Raw genomic sequence first — 27,874 nt, 5'->3', positions numbered from 1 at the left:
GGGTCCTTGGCTCCCCACTGCCTCTGCTCAGGAATCAGAGACATTTCCTGAAGGGTTCTCTTTAGAAGGCCCATAGTTCTTTAAGCTGATTCACCACTCTCTATGGGCTTGATGATGTGATCTGGTTTGTTGCCAGCTGCAGCGTGATCCCACATCTGAAGATAAAGCCGCTCCAATTCCACTGTGTATTGCTTTGTGTTGAACAGGGGACTGGATATTCGCTGCTTCCAAACCTTGCCTCGTATTTTCTTCAGGCTGCAGGAAAACAGGTGCACAGACTGTTACTGAAGTCACTAAACCAGGGTATCAACCTTTCTGCTGAATATTGGTATGACATTTCCCTCTTCTATTTAAATTTCTCCAAAGACCCCACACAATCGCCAACAGGCGTGCTTCACAATAATTGTTTCCTGCAGGTGACACTGTCACATCATCATCACAATAATTATACTCTGTGCTTGCAAATACTCCTTCATAGCCCGGAATGTGTGCTGAGAAGGGCTGATTGATGCAACTTGATAGGTTCCCGTCACTAACCTCATTCCTTATGTCGCAGTTAACAAACTGTCTCTTCTCTCTATCCCTCTGACATGCATTTACTTACTATTCTAGATCTGTTCCCAGCTTAACAGCAACATCTTCGTATTCCTGTCTACTTTTCGCAATTAGTTCAGGACAGCCAAGGCAAGTAAGCTGGGAGGCTGCAACTCGTGACGCAAGAGTCTCTCCTGGAAGCAGAAGTAACATTCTTGAAGCTTTAAATTGCAAGCATATTATCTCATTTCTCCAACAAAAGGCAGAAGTTAAGGGAAGGGCCATACTAGCAAGGCCCACCATCCAAAATTATATTCATGTTCATCTCCCTCCTGCTACCACACAACGCAAGCCTTTATTGGCATATACAAAGGAAGAACATACATTTGGATAAAACCGAGGACAAATAAATACCTCCTGCTACCAATACCACCACCAGCTTCTCTCTTTCAAGCTGTGGTCCACTGCCAGTCGCCTAGCAACACATCCACAACCTCCTCAAAACATATCTCTAAACAACACCACAGTGATGTTCAGCATTTTTGCCAGCAGCAGCACATTAGCTCCAGACCTTACCTGGCATGGTAACCATAGGGGTCCCAGCCCAGAGAACATCCATCCCTGTGGTGTGGCCATTACAAAGAGGTGTATCTAGGCAGACGTCAGCAAGTTGGCCCCTCCTCACATGTTCCTCTTTGGGGGCAACTGGAGAGAAGATGATGCGATTTTGTGGAAGGCCCATGTTTTGTGCATACTGTTGAATATTTGGTTCTCCTACAGCTGGGAAACGCAGTAGCCACAACACACTGTTTGGGACACGCTTCAAAATCTGTAATCAAAAGTCAAAGAGTGAACTTACAGAACACCTATGAAGTGTATCAAACTAATGTTGAACAGCACTGCGTTTCCCGAGCCAAGCTGACTAGGCAAAAGAAGTACTGACCAGAGATGAAAACTACTCACATTGGCCCACATCTGAAGAGTGGAAGGGTCAATTTTATAAAGCTGATTAAAGTTGCAATACACAACAGAATCTTCAGGCAATCCATACTGGGAACGAGTGGTGACAATGATGGTGCGTGGAACCTCCTCACCAGTTGCTGCTTTGTTGTTGATCTGAAGGAAATAAGTGAGATACAGCCTGTCGGAATCCAGAAGGTGGCCTCCGATTACAAGGGCATGCTTTACTGACTTTCCAGTTTTGCTGCCTGTTTGAGCACTCTAGCTCTGCATTGTTCTTCCCTTATTTAAGGATTTTTTTTAAACCCAGAAACACAAATCCCAGCATTATAAAACTGCTAGCCCCAAAGTGGTTATAGATCTATAACCCAAAGTGGGTTATAGATCAAATCAAGCCTGAACTGACCCTAGAAGCTAAAATGACTAAACTGAGGCTGTCGTATTTTAGTCACATTATAAGAGTCACTGGAAAAGACAGTCATGCTAGGAAAAGTTGAGGGCAGCAGGAAAAGAGGAAGACCCTACAAGAGATGGATTGACTCAATAAAGGAAGCCACAGCCCTCAATTTGCAAGATCTGAGCAAGGCTGTCAAAGATAGGACATTTTGGAGGACACACACAGCCCCAGAGTCCCTCAAAAACAAAGCCCCATGTTTCGATTAGCTCACCCAGACATGCATATGGCTGATTTAACAACCTCTTCACCTTTGTGCCCACTCCTCTCACCTGGGTAGTTGCAAGCCCATTGCTAATGTTGAATCCATTGATGGTTATCTGAATTTGTCCACGATTTATCATGTCAATTACTGCCTCTGCAATTGTATTCATAGGAATGACAGGCATGCTGAGTCCAGCACTGTTGTCAGCATTGTCCCCACCATCAGGACACTTCATCTAAAAACCACACAAAACATGAAGTTCATCCCTCCAAATGAAGTTATTTACAAGCCCACAGAAAGTTATAAGGCCTCACTTCTAAACATGAAGAAGGCCTTTCCTGCAAGGTCCAATAAAGTTTTTATTATAACTTTTCTACACCGCTTCATTCATGGATAACAGTGTCTCAATGTGGCTACAAAACAGCACACAATAAAAGCACAAAACAAATAAATTCCCTAGAACATCCCTCCACCCCAAAAAAAGACATTATTACCTTGTTTATAACACTTTATAGTGTTCACAAAACCTGGTATGTGCAAATGCCCTCATTTATCACCTCCAACCCACCGTCTCCCATTCCTATTGGTACTTTCCACACTGCAGATACCCTCTCTCATTTGCAGCCCCCCCCCGAAGGACAAGACAACTGTGTGCACATATATTGAACTGAACTTCACATGCTTGCACCATGTACCTAAAAAATTCTCACCTTCACTATTTTTACATCAGGAAGACTGTCAAGGAATGCCTTCAGATCAATGCCATTCAAAACAATTCTGTTGTCATAAATATGCCCATTGGATTTGAAGTCAATAACTGCTTTTTTCTGAAGGAGAAAGAAGTGTTTAAGAATGCTAGAACTTTAAACAGCAATACACAAAGCAGGCCACTTACTGCCCAGTATAGTCACACATGCAAACACACTCCATACCTTTAGGTGTGGGAACATGTTGGCATGATCTCCAATGAAGAATGTATTTGGCATGTAAGCCAGTTTTTCAGAATACTGCTCAGCCACTTCAAAAGGGGAGGTTTCTTTGTCTGTGATGATGTAATCCATGAATAATGCACCACTAGTCCCAGGATAGCCCAACCACATAGCCTGGAAATCAAGCAAAGATGTTTGGGGTTAATATCCAAGCAAGATCTTTGTCTCACATGCAACCTGAAACATAGAGCACTAAGTTTATTATTTTAAACTTTTCAGAAGCTGGTCTTAATAATGCTAGTAAGATTTCGTGTACACAGCACTTCACATACATTATCTTAATAATCCTTACATCTCACTCTATAGGTTTGGGCCAGTACTACCACCCCCACATTGCAGACAAAGAGAATATTCCTTGCCTAAAGCAAGATAAGCAGTTCACACTAGGTGACTCAATTTCAGGGTAGTAAAAGTTGGTTTAAAAATGGAACAAAACCTTGATGATGCCATGAGTCAAGTATTTTCTTCCACAAGGAAATCTGGGGGCATATATTCCATTACTGGATTTTCAGGCCCACTGATGAAACAATTTGTGATGGACAGGAGGTTATCCTGCCCCTGAAAAGGAAAACAGCAACTCGACTGTTTCATCCCTGAACCTATGGGAATGCTGCTCTAGCATCCAATCCCCTTTCAGAAGGGGGATGGAATGTTGGAGGGAAGCACAGCAGGAGTTAATTCAAGTCTACCTCAGTAAAAGAGTAGACAGTTTGAAGGGTAGCTCTGCCTGGTGGCATAGCAAACAAAAATAGCAGGAAAAAAATCAAGCAATAGTTATCCCATGCAATAATATTCTTGTTTAGTTTAGGCATATGTTAACATTCAATTCAACATTCATTGTATGTACAATGAGTATGCAAATAATTTATAAACAATTTGTTAACCGCGCTATTGAATCACAAGCGTTAAAAGTCAAACCAAAACGTCCAATGCGAATATATCGCCAACTTGCATCAAGGAGACGTTGAGTTGTAGTCACACTAGCGTCTTATCTTCAGTGGTGTGAATAGCAGGTATCTTCCGTTGCTGCTATGTGGAGTATAATAACTCACAAATCATGAGTGGCAATAGCAGATCATATAGTGAAGATACAGGGGGCCGGATATTCCCTGTTTCGACCACTAGGGGGTTGGCAGCTGATGAAGACACCCTAGTGGTCGAAACAGGAAATATCCAGCCCCCTGTATCTTCACTATATGATCTGCTATTGCCACTCATGATTTGTGAGTTATTATACTCCACATAGCAGCAACGGAAGATACCTGCTATTCACACCACTGAAGATAAGACGCTAGTGTGACTACAACTCAACGTCTCCTTGGTGCAAGTTGGCGATATATTCGCATTGGACTTTTTGGTTTGACTTTTAACGCTTGTGATTCAACAGCACGGTTAACAAATTGTTTATAAATTATTTGCATACTCATTGTACATACAATGAATGTTGAATTGAATGTTAACATATGCCTAAACTAAACAAGAATATTATTGCATGGATAACTATTGCTTGATTTTTTCTGCTATTTTTGTTTGCTAACTAACTTTATAGCAGGCTAACTTACCGTATTTTTCGCTCTATAAGACACACTTTTTTCCTCCTCAAAAGCGAGGGGAAATGTCAGTGCGTCTTATAGAGCGAATGCAGCGGGGCGTGGAGCCGGGCCACCCCGGGAGCCGGCTGGGCCGCCGCCAGCCAGCTGGGGGCGGGAGGCCCCTGCCAGCCACCCAGCCCAGTGCAGAGTCCCCGCCCAACAGCTAAGCCTCGGGACCGGGAAGCGCTGGGGGAGGTTAATCTGCTCTCTGTGCTGCCTGGGCAGGCAGCGCAGAGCAGTTTAAAGACCCACCCCCCCCCTTCCCGGGACTCCTGGGACAGGATACCTTAGTCACTGTAAAATATATATATAAACACAAACAAGGCCCAGGGTCACCAGTTAAAACACTCACATTTGGGAAGGAAATTAAAGGAGGAGTGAGCCTTCATGTCATATATTTGTTGGGGGGGTGTCGATCATGCGGTAGGCACAGAGCCCTCTTGAATAAAAACAAAACCACCTTGCTTTCCAAAGAAGTGGGGTTCAAAGCTTGCAGAGGCGATTGCAGGCTGTTAGCATGCCCCCAGCCGGGCCGAGGTGGGAAGGTGCCCCTTGCATGCAAAGGTGGGAGGGGGTCCCTCTCTGGCTGGCCTCGGGTAGCTCCTCCACGTCCGTCTGCAGCCCGGCGCCCATGCATGCAAAACGCCTCTCCGTGGAGCCCTGCGCCTTTTTGCAAAAAAGCCAGCTGCGCCGGCCGCTTCCTCCTCCTCCTCCTCCTCTCCCCCGGCCTCTCCATCTGATTGATGCCCTGGCCCTTTCTAGCCGCCGACTCTTCTGTCCTCGTCCCCCCTCAGGTAAGGAGGAGGAATGGAAGCGGGTGCAGGAGGGAGGTGGGGCGACCGCAAAGAAAAGGCAGCCCTTATCTTCCACGGCCATTCTCTCAGAGCTCGCATAGTGCATGCATAATTCGCCAGCCGAGGGGGTCCTTCTTCTCCTGCCTCTCCCCCAACCCCCCCTCCTTCCCTCTTTTCTTTTTTGCACCGTTTTCTCTTTCGCTTATCTGCAGCCCAGGCGATCAACCTGCAGCAAGAAAGGGGGTTCTCCCGCAGCAGGCTGGGAAATGTAGTTCTTGGCCTTGGTTAAAAAACTCCGGCTGGGCTGCAATGCCCGAACGGTTTGTGCCTCAACGCGCGCGCCCAGCGCGCTGAATGGAAAAACGGCATCACCCGAGGAGAAGCAAGTCGCTCCCTGTCCTGCCTCTGCTCCTTGGGGTGGCCTGCCAGGGAACGAAGACTACAAATCCCCAAATGCAATGCGGTGAGATTGAGAGGCGCCCTAGTGTAGGGCTGTTTGATTGACTTCCTTTTCCAGCTCAAAGAGGTAACAGGTAGAGGCGCAGGTGCTGGAGATTGTGGGTGGGTGATGCGCCTCTTGTTGCCTCTCAACCAAGAAGGGAAAGGAATCGAGCCCAGCTAAAACAGCCCTTCTCTTCCAGCTGCCTTCTCTTTAGCTGCTACTTTGCAAAATAGCTGCAAAAAATCTGAGTTTTAGCAAATATAATGGGGGGAGGGGGAATCATGCAATCTGTGTAGTGGTTCCCTTTGCTCTAATCAACTAGTGTGTTAGGTGCATTCCTTCAGGTATCTGTCAACTAGAACCTATATATATGATTTCCAGTTATTGTTACTGCCATTGGCCAGCATAGTATATGATTAAGAAGGTAACAGGCTCTTAAGAGAAGGAAAAATTGAACTGGAGTTTGGTTGCCAACCTCCAGGTGGAGATCTCCAGGAGTTACAGCTGATGTCCAGACTACAGAGATCAGTTCCCCTGGACTCTATGGCATTATAACCTGCTGAGGTCCCTGCCCTCCCCATACTCCCCCCCCCCTAATCTCCAGGAATTCCCTCACCCAGAGTTGGCCACCCTAGGAGTGGTGTGCTTTGGCACTGTCAACAATGCATTTATCCCAGAAAGGCATTTTTCACTTTACAGTTTATGGCGTGTCTAGCTGTAGAAATCTACTGATATGTAGCTTGGGCTGCAATGCTAAGAACACTTTTTTGGGAGCAAACACACACACACACCCAAATAAAGCATGGCTTATTTTTGAGTTGAGCAACCCAAATAGGCTAGTTTAGCCCAGGCTCATCAGAGCATGGGAACTAAGCAGGATTGGCCATGGTCAGTACTTGGAGGGGGGGGTCTTGAAAGTGCTCTGCGCTGCCTGAGATGGCAGCGTGGAGAAGTTTAAATACCCCCCCGCCCAGCTTCCAGGGATTCCCTGGAAGCCGGGCGGGGGGTCTTGAAAGTTCTCCACGCTGCCATCCCAGGCAGCGCAGAGTTTAAAGACCCCCACCGGTGTTCCAGGGACTCCCTGGAAGCCAGGTGGGAGGTCTTGAAAGTGCTCTGTGCTGCCTGAGATGGCAGCGCGGACAAGTTTAAAGACCCCCCACCAGGTCTTTAAAAAAAAAATTTTTTTCTTGTTTTCCTCCTCTAAAAACTAGGTGCGCCTTATGGTCAGGTGCGTCTTATGGAGCGAAAAATACGGTATATTTACCTAACTTATATTTACCTGCCTGGTAGCATGGCAGTGTGGTTTAGCTCCACCTCTGGGAGAGGACAGAGTATCCAGTTGTTAGGCTTGTCTCTGGTGAAGAGCAGACCTTGAATCTGGGTACCCAAGGTTTGGTAGAAAATACATACATACGTGTGTGTGTGTATGAATACTGAAAATATAATTTATTCGAAGTGCTATGTAAAGGTTAAAATATTTAGAAATCATTAAAATAGCAAAATGGCATTTCCTAGGGTTGATATCTGTAACCTATTGGGCCTTCATCAGTGGTTTGGTATGTGGTTACAGATATCAACCCTAGGAAATGCCATTGTGCTATTTTAATGATTTTAAAATATTTTTTACCTTTACATAGCGCTTCGAATAAATTATATTTTCAGTGTGTGTGTGTGTGTGTGTGTGTGTGTGTATGTGTGTATATATATATATATATATATATATAGATAGATAGATATAGATATAGATATATAGATATATATAGATATATAGATATAGATATCTATAGATATATAGATATAGATATCTATAGATATATATCTATATCTTTCTACCCAACCTTGGGTACCCAGCTTCTGTTTTCAGGTTGGGTTTTATTCCCCTCTTTTTTCTTCCCCAAAGAGCAGACCTTGTACAATTCAGTCTGATTCTTGGGAAAGGGCAGGCTGGTTGTGGGTGGAATCTTGTGTGTGTGTGTGTGTAATGATCCAACCTAGTGGCTAGTCAGTGAAAGCCTATTTGAACCTGTAAGCATTAAAGAGAATTCAAACCACACTCTAAAGCCCTAACTAGCTTATGTGCCTCAACCAGGTTTCTCCTTGGACTATCTGGATATCTGTGCTACTGATCTGTTCTTTAAAATTAACCTGTAAATACTCTTGTCATTTACATACCACTCTGGCCTCAGTGATCTCTGTGTTCTACTTGCTCACCACAAAACTTACCTCATGGCAGTGAAGCCAAAGCCAATTTGCTACCTAAGAATATCCTGTAACTGAGGGAAAGGTTTGCAGTTTAAAACAAAATTGATTTCCCTAAATCGTAAGAGGATGTGTGGGTCCCCTCAGTTACTACTCAGTTAGTAGAAAGGGCCTGTCACACCACTGTATGACCCACAGGACATGTTCACTTTCCAAAGACTGCTTCAAAGAAGTGATTCCCCAATGGGCACTCTGTGCAAATATTTGAATCACTGTCTCTTCCTTACCTGTACAGGTGCTGGTCTGAGGGCAAAAAGTTCATTGCGGGCTCCTTTGGTGTAGCCATTCATGTTGATGAGGATGTGTATGCCATCCTGGTGGATGCGGTCAGCTGCCTTTCCATTGCATGGAACCTAAGACACAAGAATTAGAAACTATTGCAAGGATATACTTCAGGTTTGCTCTGCTACTCAGTTAAAAACTGCCACAATCAAAATTCTAGAGGAGTTATCTATTCATGTCATCCTTGGGAGAAGGCACTGAAGCATTTGCGCTACATTTGCCTTCAAAAACGAGGTGTGGTAGCACCTTAAAGACTAGTAGATCACTTGAGGCAGACCCTTTCATGGCCTAGAGTTCAGATGTGCTAAGCGGGATCTAGTTTATGAAAACTTTCACCACAAAAAAGCTATTAATCTTTAAGATGGTACCAGATTTTTGTTATTGCTGATGATTTTACAAAACACAAGTGCAAGAATGCCCTCAATTTCCCTGAGATTTCCAAAGCCTAGATATAAGAATCCTCTTAGTTAAAGCATGGACAGCTTTCCTAAGTACTGCCTTTAATGGATAACATCCACAAATAATTAAGAATTCAGAGGCAGTTGAGCTATATTTTTGGAATCAAGAATACTGGCCTTTCCTGAGAACTCTGGAAAGGTGGCAACAGTTCTCCAGGGTCTCAAGTTAGGATATTTTACAGCTCTGCTATTCAAGGTCCTTTAGCTGGGGACTGATTTCTTACAAAGTGCCCATTTGGTAAGAGGAAGAAACAGGTCCTCTGTTTCAAGATGCTGAACCATTTAAGCAACACTGTCCCACACACACCACCATTCTAGAAATCCACAGTGAGGACTTACATAATTAGAGCTCTTACCTGGGATAGATCAATAAAGTGATTTGCTTCAGCCATCACCTTTACCCGGAAGTTTGTGCCATCGTCAGGGCTGAGGGCATAGCAGAATACCTAGGAAAGAACAATGCTCAGGTGACCAGAACAATTTCATGGGGGAAACAGTTATTCCTTACAATAACAAGCCACTATTTGTGAATTACTTGAATCACTACAGGTTTTTGCAGCACAGAACCACACAGTTCCAGCTAGATTCACCAAGTTAGTTGTCATGCTAGCTTGCAGCATGGAAACTCTTACCTCAAATTTGTCGGGGTTGTGCATGCCTGGGATTGACTGCATGAGGTGTGAAGTGGGATGATTCCCAAAGTCAGAGCTTACATAGCCAACACGCAGTCTGCCCTCGCTAGCCTTCAAGTCCTTGGGATGCTCGTATGGTGGCTTGTGAAGGACATTAATCTGCCAATATAGTAACAGCTTACTGAATTATCAAGGCAATGGTTTTCTCAAAAACAAAACAACCTGTTGTCTCAACATAACTGTAAAATGTCTTCATGGCATTCGTACCTTGTCCAAGCACAGGTTTCCATGTCTCTCAGCAATTGCCTTACGGAAATTGTGGGACAACGGATACAGCATACTGTGATGAGGATGGACGGAAGGAAGCCTGTTCTTCTCCAGCTGATCAGCAACTATACTGACCAGCTTCTTCATCCTTTCATCATAATCAGTCCAATCACAAACTATCTAAAACAGCAAAAGCCACACAATGGATCAGCATACCTTAAGCGGCAGCACCAGAAACACATTTATGAGAATATTAGCACCGCTTCTTGCAGCCTCTCTCCAGAGGTGTTGCCTCCAGTTTGCCATGTGGTCCAAATCTTCAGACTTAGACATTGTAATTATCAGGTAACCCCCCAACTCACCTGCAAGCAATGCGCCAAATTGCAATATGCATCAGGGAAGTCAGGTTTCAGTTTCAGGGCAGTGCGGTATGAAGCAATGGCCTCTGGTATGTTCCCTGAATCCTGGAAAGGAAGGAACAATTAAGCAATGGCAGCCTGGTTGCTACCTGACCCACGGGTTCTAATCTGAACAGCAGGCATGAATGTACCTTATGGATGGAAGCCAGATTGCTGTGGGCATCAGCAAAGGCAGGGTTTATCTGAATTGCCCGTGTGTAACACTGCAAAGCTCCCTGAACATCCTGCATCTCCTTTAGTGTGTTCCCCATGTTGGAATAGGCATCAGCAAATGTGGGACTGATTCTACATTGTGGAGATGAGAAGGGGGAGAGAAAAAAGTGTAAAAAAAAACTGCACACACAATCACACATTACCAACTAAAGAATATCCCAATGGGACTGAAAAGACCAGTGCACCCAGCAAGCACATGAATTCTATACGCTAACATGATCCTTTTCAATAGTAGCTTTTAAAACCTTACCTAATAGCCTCCTTGTAATGCATGAGTGCCTCCTGTAACTTCCCCTGCTGCTGCAAAACACTTGCAAGATTGGAATGTGCAGCTGCAAACTCAGGGAACACCTGCAGGAAAATAGTTGCTCTTAGCTCTCCCAAGAAGGCTGCCCACTGCAGTTTGCTTCTTGTCCCATTAAAACAACCCACCATAAGTACACATATCCAGCTCTCACTGACTACAATGCATGAACATACCTCAAGTGCTTTACGATACAGCCGAACAGCTTCCTCAATGTTTCCTTGCTCCCGTTTAATGTTTGCCAAATTATTAAGAGAATCCGCATGAGTGGGGCACAGACGAAGAGCTGTGTTGTAACATTCCTCTGCCTCCGCGACCTTTAACACAAAGCACATGTTAAGCTAGTATTAGTAAGACAAATCACTCAGCCAAAGCCTTACCCAAACTCCTATCTAGGGGATAAATGAGCTCCCTTCCCACCCTAATTATTTAAGGAAAGGTAGGGTAGAAGAGACAAAGCGAGAGAGGGAGGCAGTAAGAAGAGAGGGTGGAACTCCAAGGACAAGAATCAGGAGGAACTTTTCCCCACCAAATAGGATAACGAGCTACTTTAAACAGGCTATTGGAGCAAGTGGGACCAACAACCCCAAGACACATTCCATCACCAATGGAGAATTCTACATTGAGACAGCCCTGTCAAGGCGGCAGGCTCCACCACAGGGGTTTAAAGCACTACATTCCCAACTACCAAGAAAACAGATTTGATTTCTTCCAATGTGAACGTTACCACTCTTCACACCCAAGCTGAAGGAGTACAGTAAGCAAGAAGAGGTGGATCCTTACGCTGCCTTTCTCCTTGAGTGCGTTGGCCAGGTTGCAGTAAGCATCAGGGAAGTGTGGCTGCAGTTCAATAGCACGCTTGTAGGTATCAATCGCCAAGTCAATCAAGCCCTGCTCATAATAGACACAGGCCAGGTTGCCATGCACAACTGCATGGTTTGGACTCAGACTCAGGGCCCGTAGATAAGCAGCTACAGCTCTGCAAAAAGATGGACCACTGCTGATGTTAATGTTTACTACATATCAAGAGAACACAGAACTATACTTATAGCTGAGGAGTAAAGCTACATAACTGATAACGAAGGCCAATGAAAAGCAACAAGTGGTTTAAGGCTTCCACCCCAATATAGCCAGAAAACACAGATACACAAAAACTATTCATAATAAAACTAACTTTAAAAAGTTTTCACATTCTAGGAGCAGAACTTGTTTGTTCAAAATCACATCCAACACATTTACTAATAAGGCAGTCAAGTGACCCAAGTATCAACACTCCTAGTCAATGCGGACAGACAGCCAATTATTGCACTGAGAAGAAAAGCATTTATCTGCTTACCTGTCAAATATACGCGCTTCTTTCAAAACATTCCCCAGATTAATGTAAGCATCCAAGAAGTTTGGGTCAAGAGTCACCGCCTTAGGATATTGAAGAAAACACATCTTACTCACTTTACTACTATACATAATGAACTGAATTAGCTGAATATGGCAAACTTGAATACAATCGGGTCTTCTGTTTGCAATGCAGGGAACATTACCTGTGTCCAACTGTGTAGGAAATAAAAAAGATAAGGCCAAGGTCATGGTGCAAAATAGGTAAAAAAATATATTTGATTACTCAGTTAAAATTCCCTACACGTTTCATCCTTCTTCAGGGGAACCTGTTAGTCACAGTGGTTTTTCAAAGACGCATATAAGATCAATAGCTATTGCAATCACTGCAACTAACAGATACCCCTGAATAAGCCTTTTGGGTGAAATGGTAGGTAACTTTAACTAATACCATATGTTTTTACCTATTTTGCACCATCAACCTTGGCCTTATTTTTTATCTCTTGTGACTGGTGCAGCCCTTTTCTTTCTCCTAACTGTGTAGGAAAGACACCAGTAATAGCAACATAGCACACAAAGGATTTTATTATTTAAGACATCAATTACATCAGAGCTAAGAGGAAACCTATGTTTAGGGATGAGGAAGACAGGAAAGATCAACCCCTAAAGAAAGCACACTTGAAATGCCTCTCCCTCCTCTCGCTGCAGACTTCTGATTTCCCTCCCCCACTTCACCCCTGTTCCTGGGGGTCCCTATCCCCAGAAGCAGCCTTCTGGGCTGCAGCAAGGAAGTAATTTGCCACTGGTGGAAATTCTTCCACCAGGGGAAACTTTCCATGTGAACCAAGCCATGATTTCCATTTCTGTTCTTCTCCAAGTATGTATTAATTTTGTTTCTTTATTACAGACTGCTTGATATAGATGCACAAACCCTTGTCCATTCACATACTCATTAACAGCTCAATATGTAGAAATGCCACCATGCATCCATTATTACTTAAGAAGCAGTGGCACAGATGTGGAGCATTTTTGACAGATGTATCATAGGATATAAAAACCTACAATTACCTTTTCAAAGTGATGAATGGCAAGCCAGATTTCTCCTTGTGCATTGAACACACAGCCAAGATTACTCCATGCTACTGCAAAATTTGGTTGAGTCTCAATTGCCTTCAAATAACAGGCCTTGGAAGGGTTAAAGATGGGTAGATACAGGGAAAGGGAATATTTGCACAAAAGAAAAGTGAGAGAAAAACTGGTGTTACTATTCCTTCTCTAAACAGCCAAAAGTGATCCTGCAGTATAGGCTAGCATGCGCCAAAACTAATGCGCTGTGAACAGCTGGTTGATCCTGCGCCAGCGCAAACCAAAACCCAAGTGCAAATCCACCATTATCAGTTATGCTGACAACTAGAGAGAAACACACTCTATGCTTTCACTTTCTTCTCAATCAGAAGTACCCTGCAACTGCTTTCCTGTTGAATGCACAACATACTTCAATAATGAAGCTAGGATCTCACATGCTTAAGCAGCAATTTAGCTAGCAAGCTGCTCTGAAGATAACCCTCCCTCCCCCATTCATCTCTTCCAAAAATACTATAGAAAGGTGAAGTTCTTTACCAATTACTTATAGAAAAGCAAGACCTATGATCTAAGACACTAATGGTTGGGTTTTTTAAACACTTCATTTCCTACTCTGGATTTACTCTTTTCCAGAACCCTGGCCTATCTCCTTACCTTCAGCCTCCAAAACCTCAAATGACAGGGTTGCACAAAGGTTCAGGTCCCTGTAATGCAAGCGCAAGAAGTCGCTAGCGCACCCTAACAGCACGCCGCTGCGCCCTCGCTGCAAACTGCTGCGCTTTGTTGAATGCCCTTGGAGACCGTGAACAGCCAACCAGCTTGATTAATCTACCACACAGGCCCATGTAGAAACTTGAGTGTTAAATTTGTGTATGAAGTCTAAACACTTTACAACCCAATTCAATCCAAAAGCCTACAGCATGGAGCTCAGGAGCCATACAGTTAGAGATGAATCATCTAGTCAGCCATTCACAAAGGGCTCAATCGCACGCAATGCGCAATTCCGCTGCGCAGCCTTTGCGCTACTGCAGGATCACAGCGCATCATCAGAAGAGCAGAACGCTGCAATCCAAACAAAGAAGAAAAAGGAAAAAAATGAACAACCAGGAAGAGTTAGAAGCTTTAACTATAAAGTATCTCCAATTATCTTTTTTACATCTTAAATTAATTTAACTTTATTTTTTGAAAGAATTGTGGCTAGGACTATAAAATATTCTCTAACATTACTTGTTTGTACATAAAATACTTAAGCTGTTTCTGAAGCCACAAGACAGAAGATTCAGGCATGGAGGCAAATGGTTTTGCTGTGGCAGTTACAAACCCGTTACCATATTTCTCATGTGACTTTGCGGTGCGTTCCTTGCTGGAAGAGGAGGAGGAGGAGTGTGTCTGCCCTAGATCCAGGCCTCGAGCTCCCTTCAGCGAGGCACCTTACGCATGGAATAGGAGGTTTCACCCACCTGAAACCTTCTAAATACAATATCAATGGTGAAAAACCAAAAACAAGAGAGAAAATAAAACAAGATCATTAGTAAAAAGTTCAACAAAGCAATTGAAAATCTTTGGATATGTCTAACACATAGGGTTGAGGGCAGTTTGTCTGTAACATGGGAGACATGCAGAAGGGAAAGGGTTAATGAGGGCAATTGCAAACGCAGGACATTGGAAGAAAGGCTCTGAAACAAAAATCAAAATTTCACTTTAAGCTTCAAAGATTTTGCTGGTTTGGTCTTGCAAATGCACCGATAGCCAAAGAAATACATTGCAATTATTCAAGGTATATTTCCCCTCCATGTTTAGTGGAGTTCTCGCAAACGTAATAACACTTTCAAACTAGGTGTCTCCAGAGCTCTGAAATAAAGAAGTCAGCAACCTATGGCAGGCGCAGTGTCTTGGCCTATACCAGTCACACTAAAAGCTGCAGTGAAGTGCAATTCATGTTAGCTGTCCACCTGGTAGGCTGAGTATCATGTGTCTGTTCAAAAAGACTTCAATGCCATCAACATCAGTTTACAGCATTCTTTCAGAATATTTCCAGCTGCAATTTTGCCAATTAGAAATCAATGTGTCTGAAGAATTTGTGCTGTGAATGTCCATGCCCAATACCCTATAACAGGTTGACCTGAACAGCAGTGTTCCTCCCCACCCCGGTACAGCAGCCAGCCAGACAGCTACACTGTTCATACACTCCACTCGGTAGCATGCGCGTGGGGCTTGAAGTGAAGGACTTGGGAGGTCCTTCTAGTCCCTCCACACTCCTCACCCCTGCTGCGCGGATGCGTAAGGTGGCTTGTAACAAGACAAATTTTAGGTTCTTTTTTTTTTTTTTTTGCATTGCAAGTTTTAATTGTGCCAAGAGTTTTAAAGCCCCTCCTGGTGTTCAAATTCTTGGTTGGAATACAGACTGCTAGAAGCCACCTTTCCACTCACTTCAGCAAGTTTTTCTTTGTTCAGTTCATTTTCCAAACAAACCAGCTTGATGACTCTGAATGTTTTGGCAAAATAGGAGCAACTTGTTTAAGGCACTCAGCTGTGAACGTTTACTAGCCTTTCTTCCACTATAAAGATAGGGGGAAAGGTTAAAGAATAAGATTTTTCAATGCCATATCACAGGATAACATTTGATAAGGTTCTTCTCCACTTACAAGCCACAAAGGACTTTAGAAGAGCAGTATTCGCTAGCACCTGCTTCTCACAGGAATCACGGACTAAGTCACAGGCTTGGCATCAGCAGGCAAGCCTCAGTTTGGAAGGAATGTTATATCCAGATCAGTGAATGGTGGATCCCCTGCCAGTCACTTCACCATATTGGATAGTCTATGTTCTGCAGCAAGACTCAACATTCAATTTCTTGTTTAAATCAAGTGTTAACACGGGCATGCCATAACTTGCCCTGCAACTACTCTGGGGCAATTCAGGGCCTTCAGCTTTCAGCCATTTCTTGGAACTCTTGCAGATCAATAGCGAACTGATGACTTGGTGCAAACGTTCAGGTTTTCAAAAGAGTGATGTTTAAAATTCATTCTACAGAACACCTACCTTGGCTTCTTCCAAGCGACCCAGGGCTTTGAGCAGGTTCCCCAGGTCACTACGAACACAGTACAAGTCCTGAAATGCAAATTCACTGGGTCACTCACAACAGAGCCAAGGAACTCTTCAAAGATATTGTACTGATGGTGCAGCTCTCTCATCCAAGTTCAGAACACCTTTAAAAATCAGTAGCTTCAGTAAACTGCCAGGACTGCAGAAAGTCACTGGAAATTAGCAAATACCTTAGTGTTTGGTTGTACTACAACCTTGCATAGAGTAAAACATACATTTCCCCCCTTTTTTCCCTTTTCATTGGTAAAACATACAGTAACCTGGCAAACAGTCTGAGAATACATAAGCTCCACACAAAGCCTCCACAGACTTGCCTTGTTTGTTAATATGGCTGCATGACCAGTGCTGTTCCTGCCCTGGCACAGCTGACAGTAACCAGAAAGAAATGAGACATTAACAGTGACAGCAGCATAGGGTAAAGAGAGCAGGTGGCCAAGCATTCTATGGGCTCTAATTTATGTCATCATTTTAAATGGCCAACTGATCCAATACTTTGACACATATACAAAGGCACACCCAAAGTTTAACCTGAGTGAATGGGAAAGCCTAAGACTCTCTTAACCACCCACTACTGCCAAGCATGTAGTGAAAAAGCAATTTTCACAAACCATTTCATCATAACCAGTTTCAATGCCAGATGTTTAGGAAACGTAAAAGTTCAAAGTTATTTACGCTTCTGATAAAATTGTGGTATTACTGCATACAACTTACAGGATTGTACTGCAGGGCAGAAACATATGCCTGCACTGCCCCTTCCATATCACCTGCAGCTACCAAAGCAGCTGCCAGATTAATATATCCATCAATAAAGTCTGGCTTGAGGCGCAAGGCATGTCGATAGTGCTCAATTGCCTCCTGCAGTTGCCCACGTTCCTTGTACACATTTCCCAGGTTGGAGTAGGCTTCTGCCAGAAGTGGATTCTGCTTGATTGCCAAAGTGCTGAAGTGAGCAGACCTAAAAATAAGGCAAGACTGTTTTTTAATCAGCTGGTTTTATTTAACTACTAAAAGTCTCATAAACAAGCAGAATTTATAAGAACAGATACAGGTTGAAAGCACATTGCTAATAGCAGATACCAGGTTTGCACACATAGTTTGCAACTAGGCAATGCAATTATTACAGTATGTTGGTTGTAGCAAGAATGGGATATATACACACACAGGGCTTCTTCAATGCAGACCATTATTCCTAGCTTGATGCAAGCAAAATCAGTCTAGGGCAAGGTGGTGGCTTAAACTTTGTGCAACCTGAGTTATGACTGCATACATTTGAATTAAATGCCTTTCAGGACTCACTAAGTTTAAACCTCCAAGCAAATTTTACATTTCACTGTCCATCCATCTAAAAAGTAGATATTCACCTTCATATGAGATTGTACCATACAAATCCTGCAATACCAGATACTAGAATTATAACAAAAAATGTACCTTTTAACTACTTCCACATTTAATACTCTATGAAAGTAAATGTAAAGAGTATTCACAAGTTCTTGCTAAGTAAAGTGTTTCAAATAAGCTGCATTGTTGCATACATCAATTAAAGTGCTACTAGAATATAAGAGAAAACATGCAGCTTTCCATCCATTTCAGTTCTTCCAATGCTCATATTTAAAAACACAAGCCAACACTCCCAAATGAAAGATGTTGTTGCCTGTGTCTCCTTATGCAACTAAACTCCAGAAAACAGACCCTTTAGGAAGCACACACTTTAAAATAGTTTATGATATTTGCACAAGGACAATCACATTCCACTAAAGCAGCCAGCGTCCTGTGCCTGAAGGCACTATGCTAAGGCCATAACAGCAAAGTTAAGAAAGTTGAAATTAGCATTTTCATTCCAATATAACGCTCTTCTGCCTACAACCAATCTCTAAGAAACCTCACTGTGTTACAGCTGTATGCTCATCAGCTAAAACTAGCAATGCTGCACAGAGTTGAGACATTTTGTCAATCATTTTTCCAAGACAGAAGTCTATGTGGAAAACAAAAAGGGCCCAGCCTCCTACCTGTCCAGCCTGCGACACTGAAAGTGAATAGATGAGAGCAACAAAAGCACCCCAGTGTTGTCGGGCTCTTGCCGCCAAAGCTGCATGCAGTGTCTCTCGGCAGCTTCAAAGTCTCCTGCTTGATACTCCCGATGAGCCAACTCCGCTAGCCCTTGGAAGGAAAGCATACGTTTCGTTGGTTCTGAAGAGTCACCAAAACATTCAGGGGGGAAAACAAAAAGTTAGAAAATGGGAACAAAAACTGACAAATTACGGTGTACAAAATAAAAGATGAAATGCTTGATAAAACCTGGAAGGGGGGGGGAATAGGAGGAACTATAACCTTGATAGGCCTTAAAGGTTTTTCTGCTAAAATGTTACTTCTGTACTTCTTGTGACCCATTTCCCTTTCTTCTAAGCATACACATCACTTTCAGATTCAATGAAGGCATGGAACACCTGAACACCACCGCCTGAAAATCTACCTGAGGAACCGCCACAGTAATCATCTTTACAGATGCCTATTCATAACAGACCTTAACCCAATGAAAACCCTGGCCTGCTTTACAATTAAGAAAATAATCCTTCTGCGAAAATAATCCTTCTGCAATGCTTTCAATTTTCTCTGAAATTAGGTGAAGTAATGTAACGATTACATTGAAAACATGATTTCATGCAATGGAATAAAGACATAAACCAGGCAATGGTTACCTGCTATACTAACTGGACACTAAAAACTTATTCAGGCTTTTCAAAGGAAATTATAAATACCTTTTCCCTGCACATTCACCACCTGCTATTCAACTATACAAACTTGTTAGCCAAAACCCTCCCTAATACAGCTGACTTTGATAAGAACTTCTCCTGGAATGGGAGATGGCAAAACTCAAAACTTTTGGGGGCAAGGAACCAGTATTTTAAACACACAATAAAATAATTATCTTGAAGCAGCTGTTAGCATTAATACTGTGCAATGATGAATAAACATAACCCGCAATACAGCACCTTTGTAAAAGGTGGTTAAAGTATCAAGGGGGGAACAGAACAGCTGTTCTCTCATGCCACTGGTCACCTCTTTGGGAGCAGATGACATGAGCTCCTGGCATGGGTTTCTTCTCTTCTTAGGGTGCACAGGGAAGGAGAGGGAGGGACTACCCCAACTGAATTCTCACGCATCAGTGGACTTTCAGGAATGGTACGCTCACCAGAGCTTATAACAACAAAATCTCATTGCACCATAAAGACAAATGAATTTACTAATTTGTTCATCCATAAGACTCTTTCACGATGAGTAGCCATGATAGTCTGTAACTAGCAGTAGAAAAGAGCAAGAGTCCAGCAGCGCCTTAAAGACTAACAAAATTTCTGGCAGGGTATGAGCTTTCGTGAGCCACAGCTCACTTCTTCAGATACAGCTAGAATGTGATTCCATCCATCCTTAAGTAGAAAGAGTGAATTAAGACACACAATGGCAATGTAAATGTCAAAAGCAAGTAAATGTCATTAGCAGGCATGATTGGATTAGGTGAGATATGCAGAGGGGTAGTAGTCATGGAGAAATCAGCATTGGTACTGAGACAGGAATCCCAGATCTCTACTACATCAAGGAGAATGCATAGTCTTGAGTTTCATTATTAGTTGTAATTCAGCAGTCTTTCTAATCTCCCTTTGAAATCCCTTTGTAAGAGAACTGCTACAAAACTCTTTGGCAGCAACAGATTCACAAATCTAACCCTATGTTAGGACCAATCCCACCAAAAACGAAGGTCTAATAAATTTGGGGAGTCTCAGAATTTTCAGGTAGCCAACAATCATTTGAGATCATCACTGACCTCTCTTTCAGAAGTCCTCTGTACATGCCAAATGATTAGGAGAAGGGGCTTGGCAGTTTCATTTCACAGGATGCTTTTGACATAGCACAGCTAATACCATCACTCAAGGCAAACAAGACAAACCCCTCCTCCCACTTCTATTATCAATTCACTCACCCTTTTCCATTACAAACTCCTCTCTATTTGGGCGGGGGAATGGAGCTCGTCCATGTACTGCAGTCATGTCCAAAGTCCGGCCCGGGGGCCAATTGCGGCCCCTGGGCCGGTTTAATACGGCCCCCCAGCCTGTTTTGCAGAGAGAGAAAAGGGGGTGCGTGGGGGCTGCGCCTGTGCTTTGCATCCCCGATCGAGGGGGCGACACTTGGGCGGAGGGTCGCCTCGATTGGCTGTCTCAGCCCCACCCCCCGGAATGAAGGCCAGCGAGTCTGAAACCCTAGAGAGGCCACTTCCTTCTTACCCAGACTCCACCGCTCCAAACCACCGCTCTTAACCATTACACCATGCTGGCTCTGATGGGGAGGAAAACTCCACATTCCTCCCTGCATGGGAGATGTCAGAGTGTTTGAATCTTGGACTCCATGAGAATGAAAACCAGTTTATTTCCTGGCTCAGATGAGGGGAGGACAGAATACCCCGGGCATAGTTGAAGGGAGAGAGTCGAAAGTCCCAGAGAGGCACATGAGGGGGGGGGGGGAGGAAGAGTTACTGCTCCCTCCCTACAGAAGGAAGGTTGGAGATTTAGAAGCTGGGGGGCATCCGGTGAGCTGAAAGGGGCTTTGGGGAAAGAAAGGAATGTAGCCATGGTTTTTGTGGTGAAGTCTGTGGTTATGGGCATTATAAGTATGCCGTTTGCAATAAACTTTGCACAAAATAGTTAATTTGCATATAATTAATTTAATTAAGAATGTCAGGCAAAATGGTCGGCCCTCGCGCATGTTCACTTCATCAAATCTGGCTCTCTTTGAAAAAAGTTTGGACACCCCTGATGTACAGTATCCTACAAATACACCACTTCCCCCCACACCCTAGAAGAGAGGCAGGAGGGATTTCTCTCAGAAAGATATGGAAAAGAAAAAGCAGAAAAGAGCCAACCCTAGATTTAAAAAAAGCTACAGCAAAACAAAGAGAAAGTAAGAAGAAGTACCTTGCCTGGAACAAGGAGAAAGAAAGAAGCACAAAGATGATGTTGAATGCAGATAACTTTGCTCTTTTTTCTGAGCTGCAAATCTTGGGGGGAATGAATGCCAGAGAAGAGGACACTAAGGCCAGGACTTGGATCACAAGGATTAATGGAAGGAATTAAGGGTTCCGCTCAGAGGCACTCACCGTTGTCCCAGGGAGACAAGCAGACTGGTAGAGGGTTTAGGACATTATTATTCACCTCCCAGATGAGGAGCAATTGTGTTTCCCCAAAACTGAATAAAGACTCACCCACCCCCTCAGTGCTAAGAGACACAAATCTCCCACGCACTAGCATTATCTGCTATTAAAGGAGACCCATATGGAGAGAACTGCACCATTGGTAAGAGGATTTGGGGAGTCTCTCCGAGTTAAAGATCAAACTCATGTGAAAGTTTAAGAAAAATCATTACAGAAATGTCAACTTTACAATTTCTATGAAGGAGCCCAATTAGTAACAGTTGGAATCAAGAGTTTGAAAAGGGCACCTGCAGGTGGCTTCCCAAAAAGAAATAGTAAGAGAAAATGTGAGTACTGAAGGAAGAATCAGTCGTAGCAATTGTGCACTTTTATGGAATTTTCCTCTCAACCTGACACTGAAAAGTTAACAAACAAGCTCAGTAGCTCAAGTTGACATCTGCAGTTCTAAAGCTTATTTTTAAAGTAGCTTAGCGCAATTTTAGTGGCACAATACCAGCTTTAAAAAGCAACAACACTTGTGTTGACAGGAATCTGTTATACATGGGATGGAAATGTTTCACATTTGTAGAACTTAATTTTTTATATAAAATTAACATACTGACCACATACTAGGCAGTTTCAAAGTTGTAATTACTTTTTCTTATGATTAACCATAAAAACTATGTATATACAACACACCCACATAGATTTAAGCTACACGGTGTAGAATTTTTCACCTAATCAAGTAGCAGAATTCAACTGCTTCTGGCTACTGGAAAAACTTTTGAAATACTCAGAACACACAAAATTAACACAGCATTTTAGGAACTGGAGTCAAATTTTGATCATCCAGTATCCACCACGCTAAATTGGGTTCTACTAGAAAACTTCAAATTCAGAATTTTCTGGAAAATCCCTATCATCACGCTAAGGGATCCTATTCCTCAGCAACAGCCCACTTAAAGATACCCAGCATGAATATCAAGGTTCCACATTTAGCATCATCAAATTTTCTGGCTTTGGGGTTTGATTATTGCATACATTTTCAAAATTTACCTCCTTGCTCTGGAGATCAAGTTGGTGAGTAGCATTAATTATTCCCATTTTACAGATGAGGAACTGGGGCCAAGAGTTACTTGCCTAAAGCAACACATTATTGCAAGGTAAGACATGAACCTAACTCTGCTCTAACTACCACAAATCCAGGATCTCAACTATGTATCCTCCAAGCCATACTCGCTTAAAAAATGAAAATCTCTTGGATGCAGCAATTACCTCATATATTTGTGAATATGTTTCTGAGAAAGAGACGCACCATGTTTCTGAGAAAGAGATGCACCATCCCTTCAATATTACATGCTTGAGCATTTTAAAGGCAAAGAAGCAGTCCCCCCATCAATACACACATTTCTTTCCTAAAATTAACACAGGAAGGATCCTTTAACTATGCTTTAAGCCTATTTTTAAGCATTTTTAGTAAATTTGGTTTGGTGTAACATCATCTAGTGCAGTGATTCTTAGCAAGGCTACTATACTCCCCCCTCCCCCGCAGAAGAGGGGGATCTACCATTCTCGGGAGGCATTCAGAACTTCAGAGACACATGGGGGCATGTTAAGTAGCCCCTTTCTCTGCACTTGCAGTAGCTTCTGACAGCCAGAGGAGACTTGTTATATACCAGTGATGGCAAACCTTTTAGAGACCGAGTGCCCAAACTGCAACCCAAAACCCACTTATTTATCGCCAAGGGCCAACAAGGCAATTTAACCTGAATACTGAGGTTTTAGTTTAGAAAAAACAACTCATACATTAACATCTTTTGTCTTAAAAGAAAAACACAATAACAGAGCTTTCAACGATACAAACAACTTTTTATGGAAAGGTAAAAGTTTGCATTTGGCATGCTTTTGAACTATCTAGTCTAGCTCCTGTATCTCACAGTGGCCCACATCTATAATAAGGAGGTAGCACATACCCATCAGGGCTAGTAACCGTGATGGACTTTTCCTCCAGAAATTAGTCCAATCCCCTCTTAAAGGCATCTAGGCTAGATGCCATCACCACATCCTGTGGCAAGGAGTACCACAGGTTAATTACATGCTGGGTAAGTGGGTGTTCCTCTTTTATTGAGCAGAGGGAGAGTAACTGGTCCTCCGTATCCCAACAGTGTCTTTTCTGGTGTCTGTCTGCTGGTGTTCTTTTGCTTCTTTTTACATTGTGAGCCCCTTAGGGATAGGGAGCAGTTAGAAAAGTGAAATATAAATACTGTCAATAATAGTAATACTGTGCAAGATTGCCTTTATTTTTTTATTAAGCCAGCAGTATCCTAGTTGGATGGCTGCATCATGCTGTATTTCACAAACACTCACAGCTTTGTGAAATTCTGCATGCATTTCTTTTCCAATAGGATTGGAGAAGCAATTCTGTGGTTTACCTTTAAGATCATATAAAAATTAGCTTTGTGTGACGTTCTCAAAAGCAAATCAAAACAACAAAGCTTTTAAGCAGCTGGCTACTCAGTAGGATTCTTAGGTTCAAGAGTTTGGCAAAAGCGTAGCAAGTTACAAAAACGTTACCCGTTCCAAGAGCGATGATGCACATCAGTTCAGCATTCAATAAATGTTCTAAGAGTTCCGTTTGGCATATCCCTGCCCCAGGAATCAGATGGATTGAGGGTATCCGACATGCTGTCCACATGTCTAGACCACCACAAGCACAGTTGTGTGCGTTCCACTTTTATTTTCCAGGATGGGGGGGGGAGTTCGAACCTCACTGAGATTCTGGAGATGCCAACTGACCGAAGATTGAGGACATCCGGCTTGCAACAGAAAACACCAAGGTGACAAATGCTTACAGAACAGATCACCTGGGGTTCCCTGAGGCAGGCCCATTTGTTACTATGACAACAAGTGGTCCAGCGGATGGGGGAAGCAATTGCATTTTTTACCAATGTTAATTGAGCCGCGTCCTGGAACGTACTGATTTCCTCAGCCAGGCCAAAGGCCTGGACCAAAGATTTTTCAGCAACAAGCAATTGCGGGGGAGGGTCCCATTTCCTTGACACGCCTTACCCCAGACAGGGGAGGGAGGAAGCGCTCCCATTGGGCTGCTGGGCAAAGGGGCGGGTGATGTGAGAAATGCCCTCAGGTGTGCGTGGAGGGGAGCAGCCTGGCCCAGCGTCCCTCTGGCTTTCTAGTAACGAACTCAGGCGAACTCTGTGCTGGGGCGTCGGCGCGCGTGCCTACAGAGAGGGCTCTGAGTGCCCAATCTGGCATGCGTGCCATAGGTTCGCCACCACAGTTATATACTATTCACCCTGACCTCAGGATAAAATCCTAGATTTCTCCCCCAGTGCTTAAAAAAAAGTGGCATACAGCAAACAGAAATCCAACCTAACATTACAGAGTTGGCTAGTGATCATCCACCACAAGAGTCTCATCACAAGTTTACCTAAGATCTGTGTAACTGGTTGTAGGTTGTACCCCAAGGAAAAGTAGGATATAAATGTTTTAATAAAATTAAATAAATAATACACTTATATAAACAAAGTTATACTGTCTTGAGTGCTTTTTTTTTAAGTCCTGAATTTTTATTTGTAGCTTGGAGGGATCTTTGATGACACTAACGTATCTGGTGGCTGGCAGTAGATTAAATGTTAAGGACCACTGATCTAGCAGATTATATAGATATAGGCCACAAAGCAGTTGTGGGAACCCCTGTCCCTAACAATTAAACTTCATGAGAACTCCATTCTGGGGCACAGACATTCTGGGGCACAGACAAAGATAATCTTTGTTGCAATAAACTAAAGACCCTTGACTCAGCAAGAGCAAAATGCATTTGGTGGATTCAGATTAAGAGCCATGTTAAGAAAGCAGTTCCAATTAAAACAACCACATTTTGAAAAAGGCTCATGCCTGAATATTATCGAACACCATATGGTTCTCCAACCTCTAAGAACAATTGCGCCCATTTATCTGTTGGTCACAGACCATACTGAAGTAGATCGAGCCCTGCCTCAAGGGGACCACACTCCACCCCTCCCTCCCAGGCAGCTGCTATGTGTGTCTACTTGGAGAAAAGGGTGTGTGTGAACCATTTCAACTGCAAATTTATTCCATTCTTTTCCAAGACACAATGCACAAAAGGCAGGGGTGTTTGCAAGAAGATCCTGAACAGTTTGCTGCAAGCATTACCAGATACTTCCGTGATTCTCAGAAGGATTACAGAAAGCAATGTTATGCTAATAACAGCCTGGATTAAATTAACAAGAAAACAGTGCGGAAGCATCCTGGTGTACCCTCTCTTCCCTTATGCCTCAGAAATGCAAATGAATTTATCTCTTTGAGAACATTCTAGAATTAGCTCAGGAACAGGACCCACTGCCAACATGACTCATGTTTGAAATGCCTCCCGATTTTACAAGATCTTTCATATCCGTCAATCCAGGTAGACCTGGATTGACGGATATGAAAGATCTTGTAAAATCGGGAGGCATTTCAAACATGAGTCATGGTCTACCTGGATTGACAGATTCCCCCCACACACACACACCCCGCGTACGTAATGAATCCACGGGTCTTCCTTTGGACACCTTCATCTCCATCTAATAATAGGCAACCTGAGATTCAGAACTCCTACCGTAGCACCCACTCTTGTCAGCAAGGTTTAATCTCATCCCCCCCCACCCCGTTTAAACGTTTCTATACGGCACCGCTTCTCCACACTACCGTTTCTAACTTGCCTTCCCCAAAAACCCTTCGTGGGCTCGGGCATCGCACAGCCAGAACTTGCTGAGCGCTCTCACCCTTCGCCACCCCACCCCACCCCAGAAAGAAAGGAACCAAAAACCAGCGGGGCCTTAATAGTGGGACCAGCCTTTGGTACTAATACTATATTTGCTTGTTTCCAGGTATGCGGGATGGATCCATTCTGCAAACACTGATTCATTACTCTTAATAAATGTGGAGATAATTGTTCTATAAAAGTTTTATAATAAAATGCTGTAAATCCATCTTCGCCTGGAGATTTAATTTACTTTTACCTATAGCAGTTTTTAATTCTTCCATAGTTATTCTAGAATCCAATAAATCTTTATGTTCTTGTTAAATTCCATCCCAATCAAATTGATTTAAATATTAGCTCTATCTCCCTCTCTGAAACCAGATTTTGTTTATAAAGATTTCCATAATTTTTTGTTTATCTGTTGTTGTTTTACCCTCCCTTTTTATTTTTTAATATTGGTAATTTCTTCTCTTTATACTTGAGCTGCCAAGGAACCGACAACCAGCGGGGCCTTAATAGTGGGACCAGCCTTCCTAGGAGCAGGTGCCCCCCCTTGCACGAGGCTTCGTGTGAAAATGCGCCCAAAATTTCTCCTGGGGGTGGTGGTGGAGCGAAGAACCAGAGGGGGGGGGGAAGCGTTTACGTTTTTCTCTCTTTACAGGACAAGGATAATGAAGCTAGCCTAACCTAGTAGAAAAGGACAAGAGTCCAGTAGCACCTTAAAGACTAACAAGAATATTTTCTGGTAGGGTATGAGCTTTCGTGAGCCGCAGCTCGCTTCTTCAGATACCATACCCTACCAGGAAATATTGTTGTTAGTCTTTAAGGTGCTGCTGGACTCTGGCCCTTTTCTACTACTGCAGACAGACTAACACGGCGACCCACTGTGAATTATCTTCATGGAAGAAAATATTTTTGTTAGTCTTTAAGGTGCTACTGGACTCTGGCCCTTTTCTACTACTGCAGACAGACTAACACGGCTACCCACTGCGAACTAGCCTACCTAGAGACACACCCTTGACTTGTAAGAGTCACAACTGGATTGTGACTGGAATGTGTGTGTGTGTATATACATGCTTTCAAACACTGAACAGACACATAGATGGTGCTCAACAACATTACCGCTCTCCCCGCGCACTGAAAAGGGCTTTTCCTGCCACGAGGGGCCAGCCATCCACCTAAGCCGCTTTTTCTCGCCCCGCCTGAAGGGCGCACGGAGTCACCGGCCTACCCTCTTCTATCTCCTCGAGCCTCCCAGCACAGACTCTCACAGCCCCCCTCCCCCCCCCCCAACCCGGCATTTTCCACAGCCCCTGACAGACGGGACAGAACCGCCCGCCTAGCCTGGGGGTCGCCAAGGTGAAGGCCTGGCGGTGGGGAGGGGCGGGGGGACAGCGGAAGCGGGCTGGCCGGTACCTGTGCTGTCGGCTACGTTCCCCACAGAGGCCGCCATGGTTCCACCTCGCAGGCGCCCCCACGGACTCTCTCTCAGCCGTCAGGCGACACCTCCTGAAATGGCGGCTGCGGCGAGAACGGTGAGACTGGGTGGGGTGCCGCCGGATCTTCTTTCTCCACACGAGCGAGTCCCTTGCGG

At 43.6% G+C, this 27,874-nt stretch overlaps 1 protein-coding gene across 2 annotated transcripts; it reads right to left on the bottom strand.

Annotated features, from left to right (window-relative positions):
* Positions 1–32: 32 nt before the first annotated feature.
* OGT (O-linked N-acetylglucosamine (GlcNAc) transferase) lies at positions 33–27,820 on the bottom strand. Of its 2 annotated transcripts, none has more exons than XM_056859495.1 (22): positions 27,697–27,820; positions 18,328–18,508; positions 17,033–17,276; positions 16,259–16,327; positions 13,205–13,321; positions 12,141–12,220; positions 11,588–11,783; positions 10,981–11,121; positions 10,751–10,851; positions 10,419–10,572; positions 10,231–10,332; positions 9,869–10,048; positions 9,602–9,760; positions 9,326–9,415; positions 8,457–8,582; positions 3,086–3,256; positions 2,864–2,980; positions 2,221–2,388; positions 1,498–1,650; positions 1,111–1,363; positions 605–728; positions 33–255 (listed from the first exon to the last, which is right to left on the bottom strand). In XM_056859495.1, exons 1-22 carry the CDS (start codon positions 27,731–27,733, stop codon positions 81–83), a joined length of 3,138 nt encoding a protein of 1,045 aa, XP_056715473.1. In that variant the 5' UTR covers positions 27,734–27,820; the 3' UTR covers positions 33–80. The 2 variants fall into 2 exon arrangements, with proteins under 2 accessions (XP_056715473.1, XP_056715474.1); XM_056859496.1 differs by having other exon boundaries at positions 18,328–18,478; positions 27,697–27,803.
* Between the last annotated feature and the right edge of the window lie 54 nt (positions 27,821–27,874).

This window comes from Euleptes europaea, chromosome 13 (genome assembly GCF_029931775.1).
Source record: "Euleptes europaea isolate rEulEur1 chromosome 13, rEulEur1.hap1, whole genome shotgun sequence".
Lineage (NCBI taxonomy): Eukaryota > Metazoa > Chordata > Lepidosauria > Squamata > Sphaerodactylidae > Euleptes > Euleptes europaea.
Note: the sequence above shows the minus strand (reverse complement) of the source record. Positions and strands in the feature narration are given on the sequence as shown.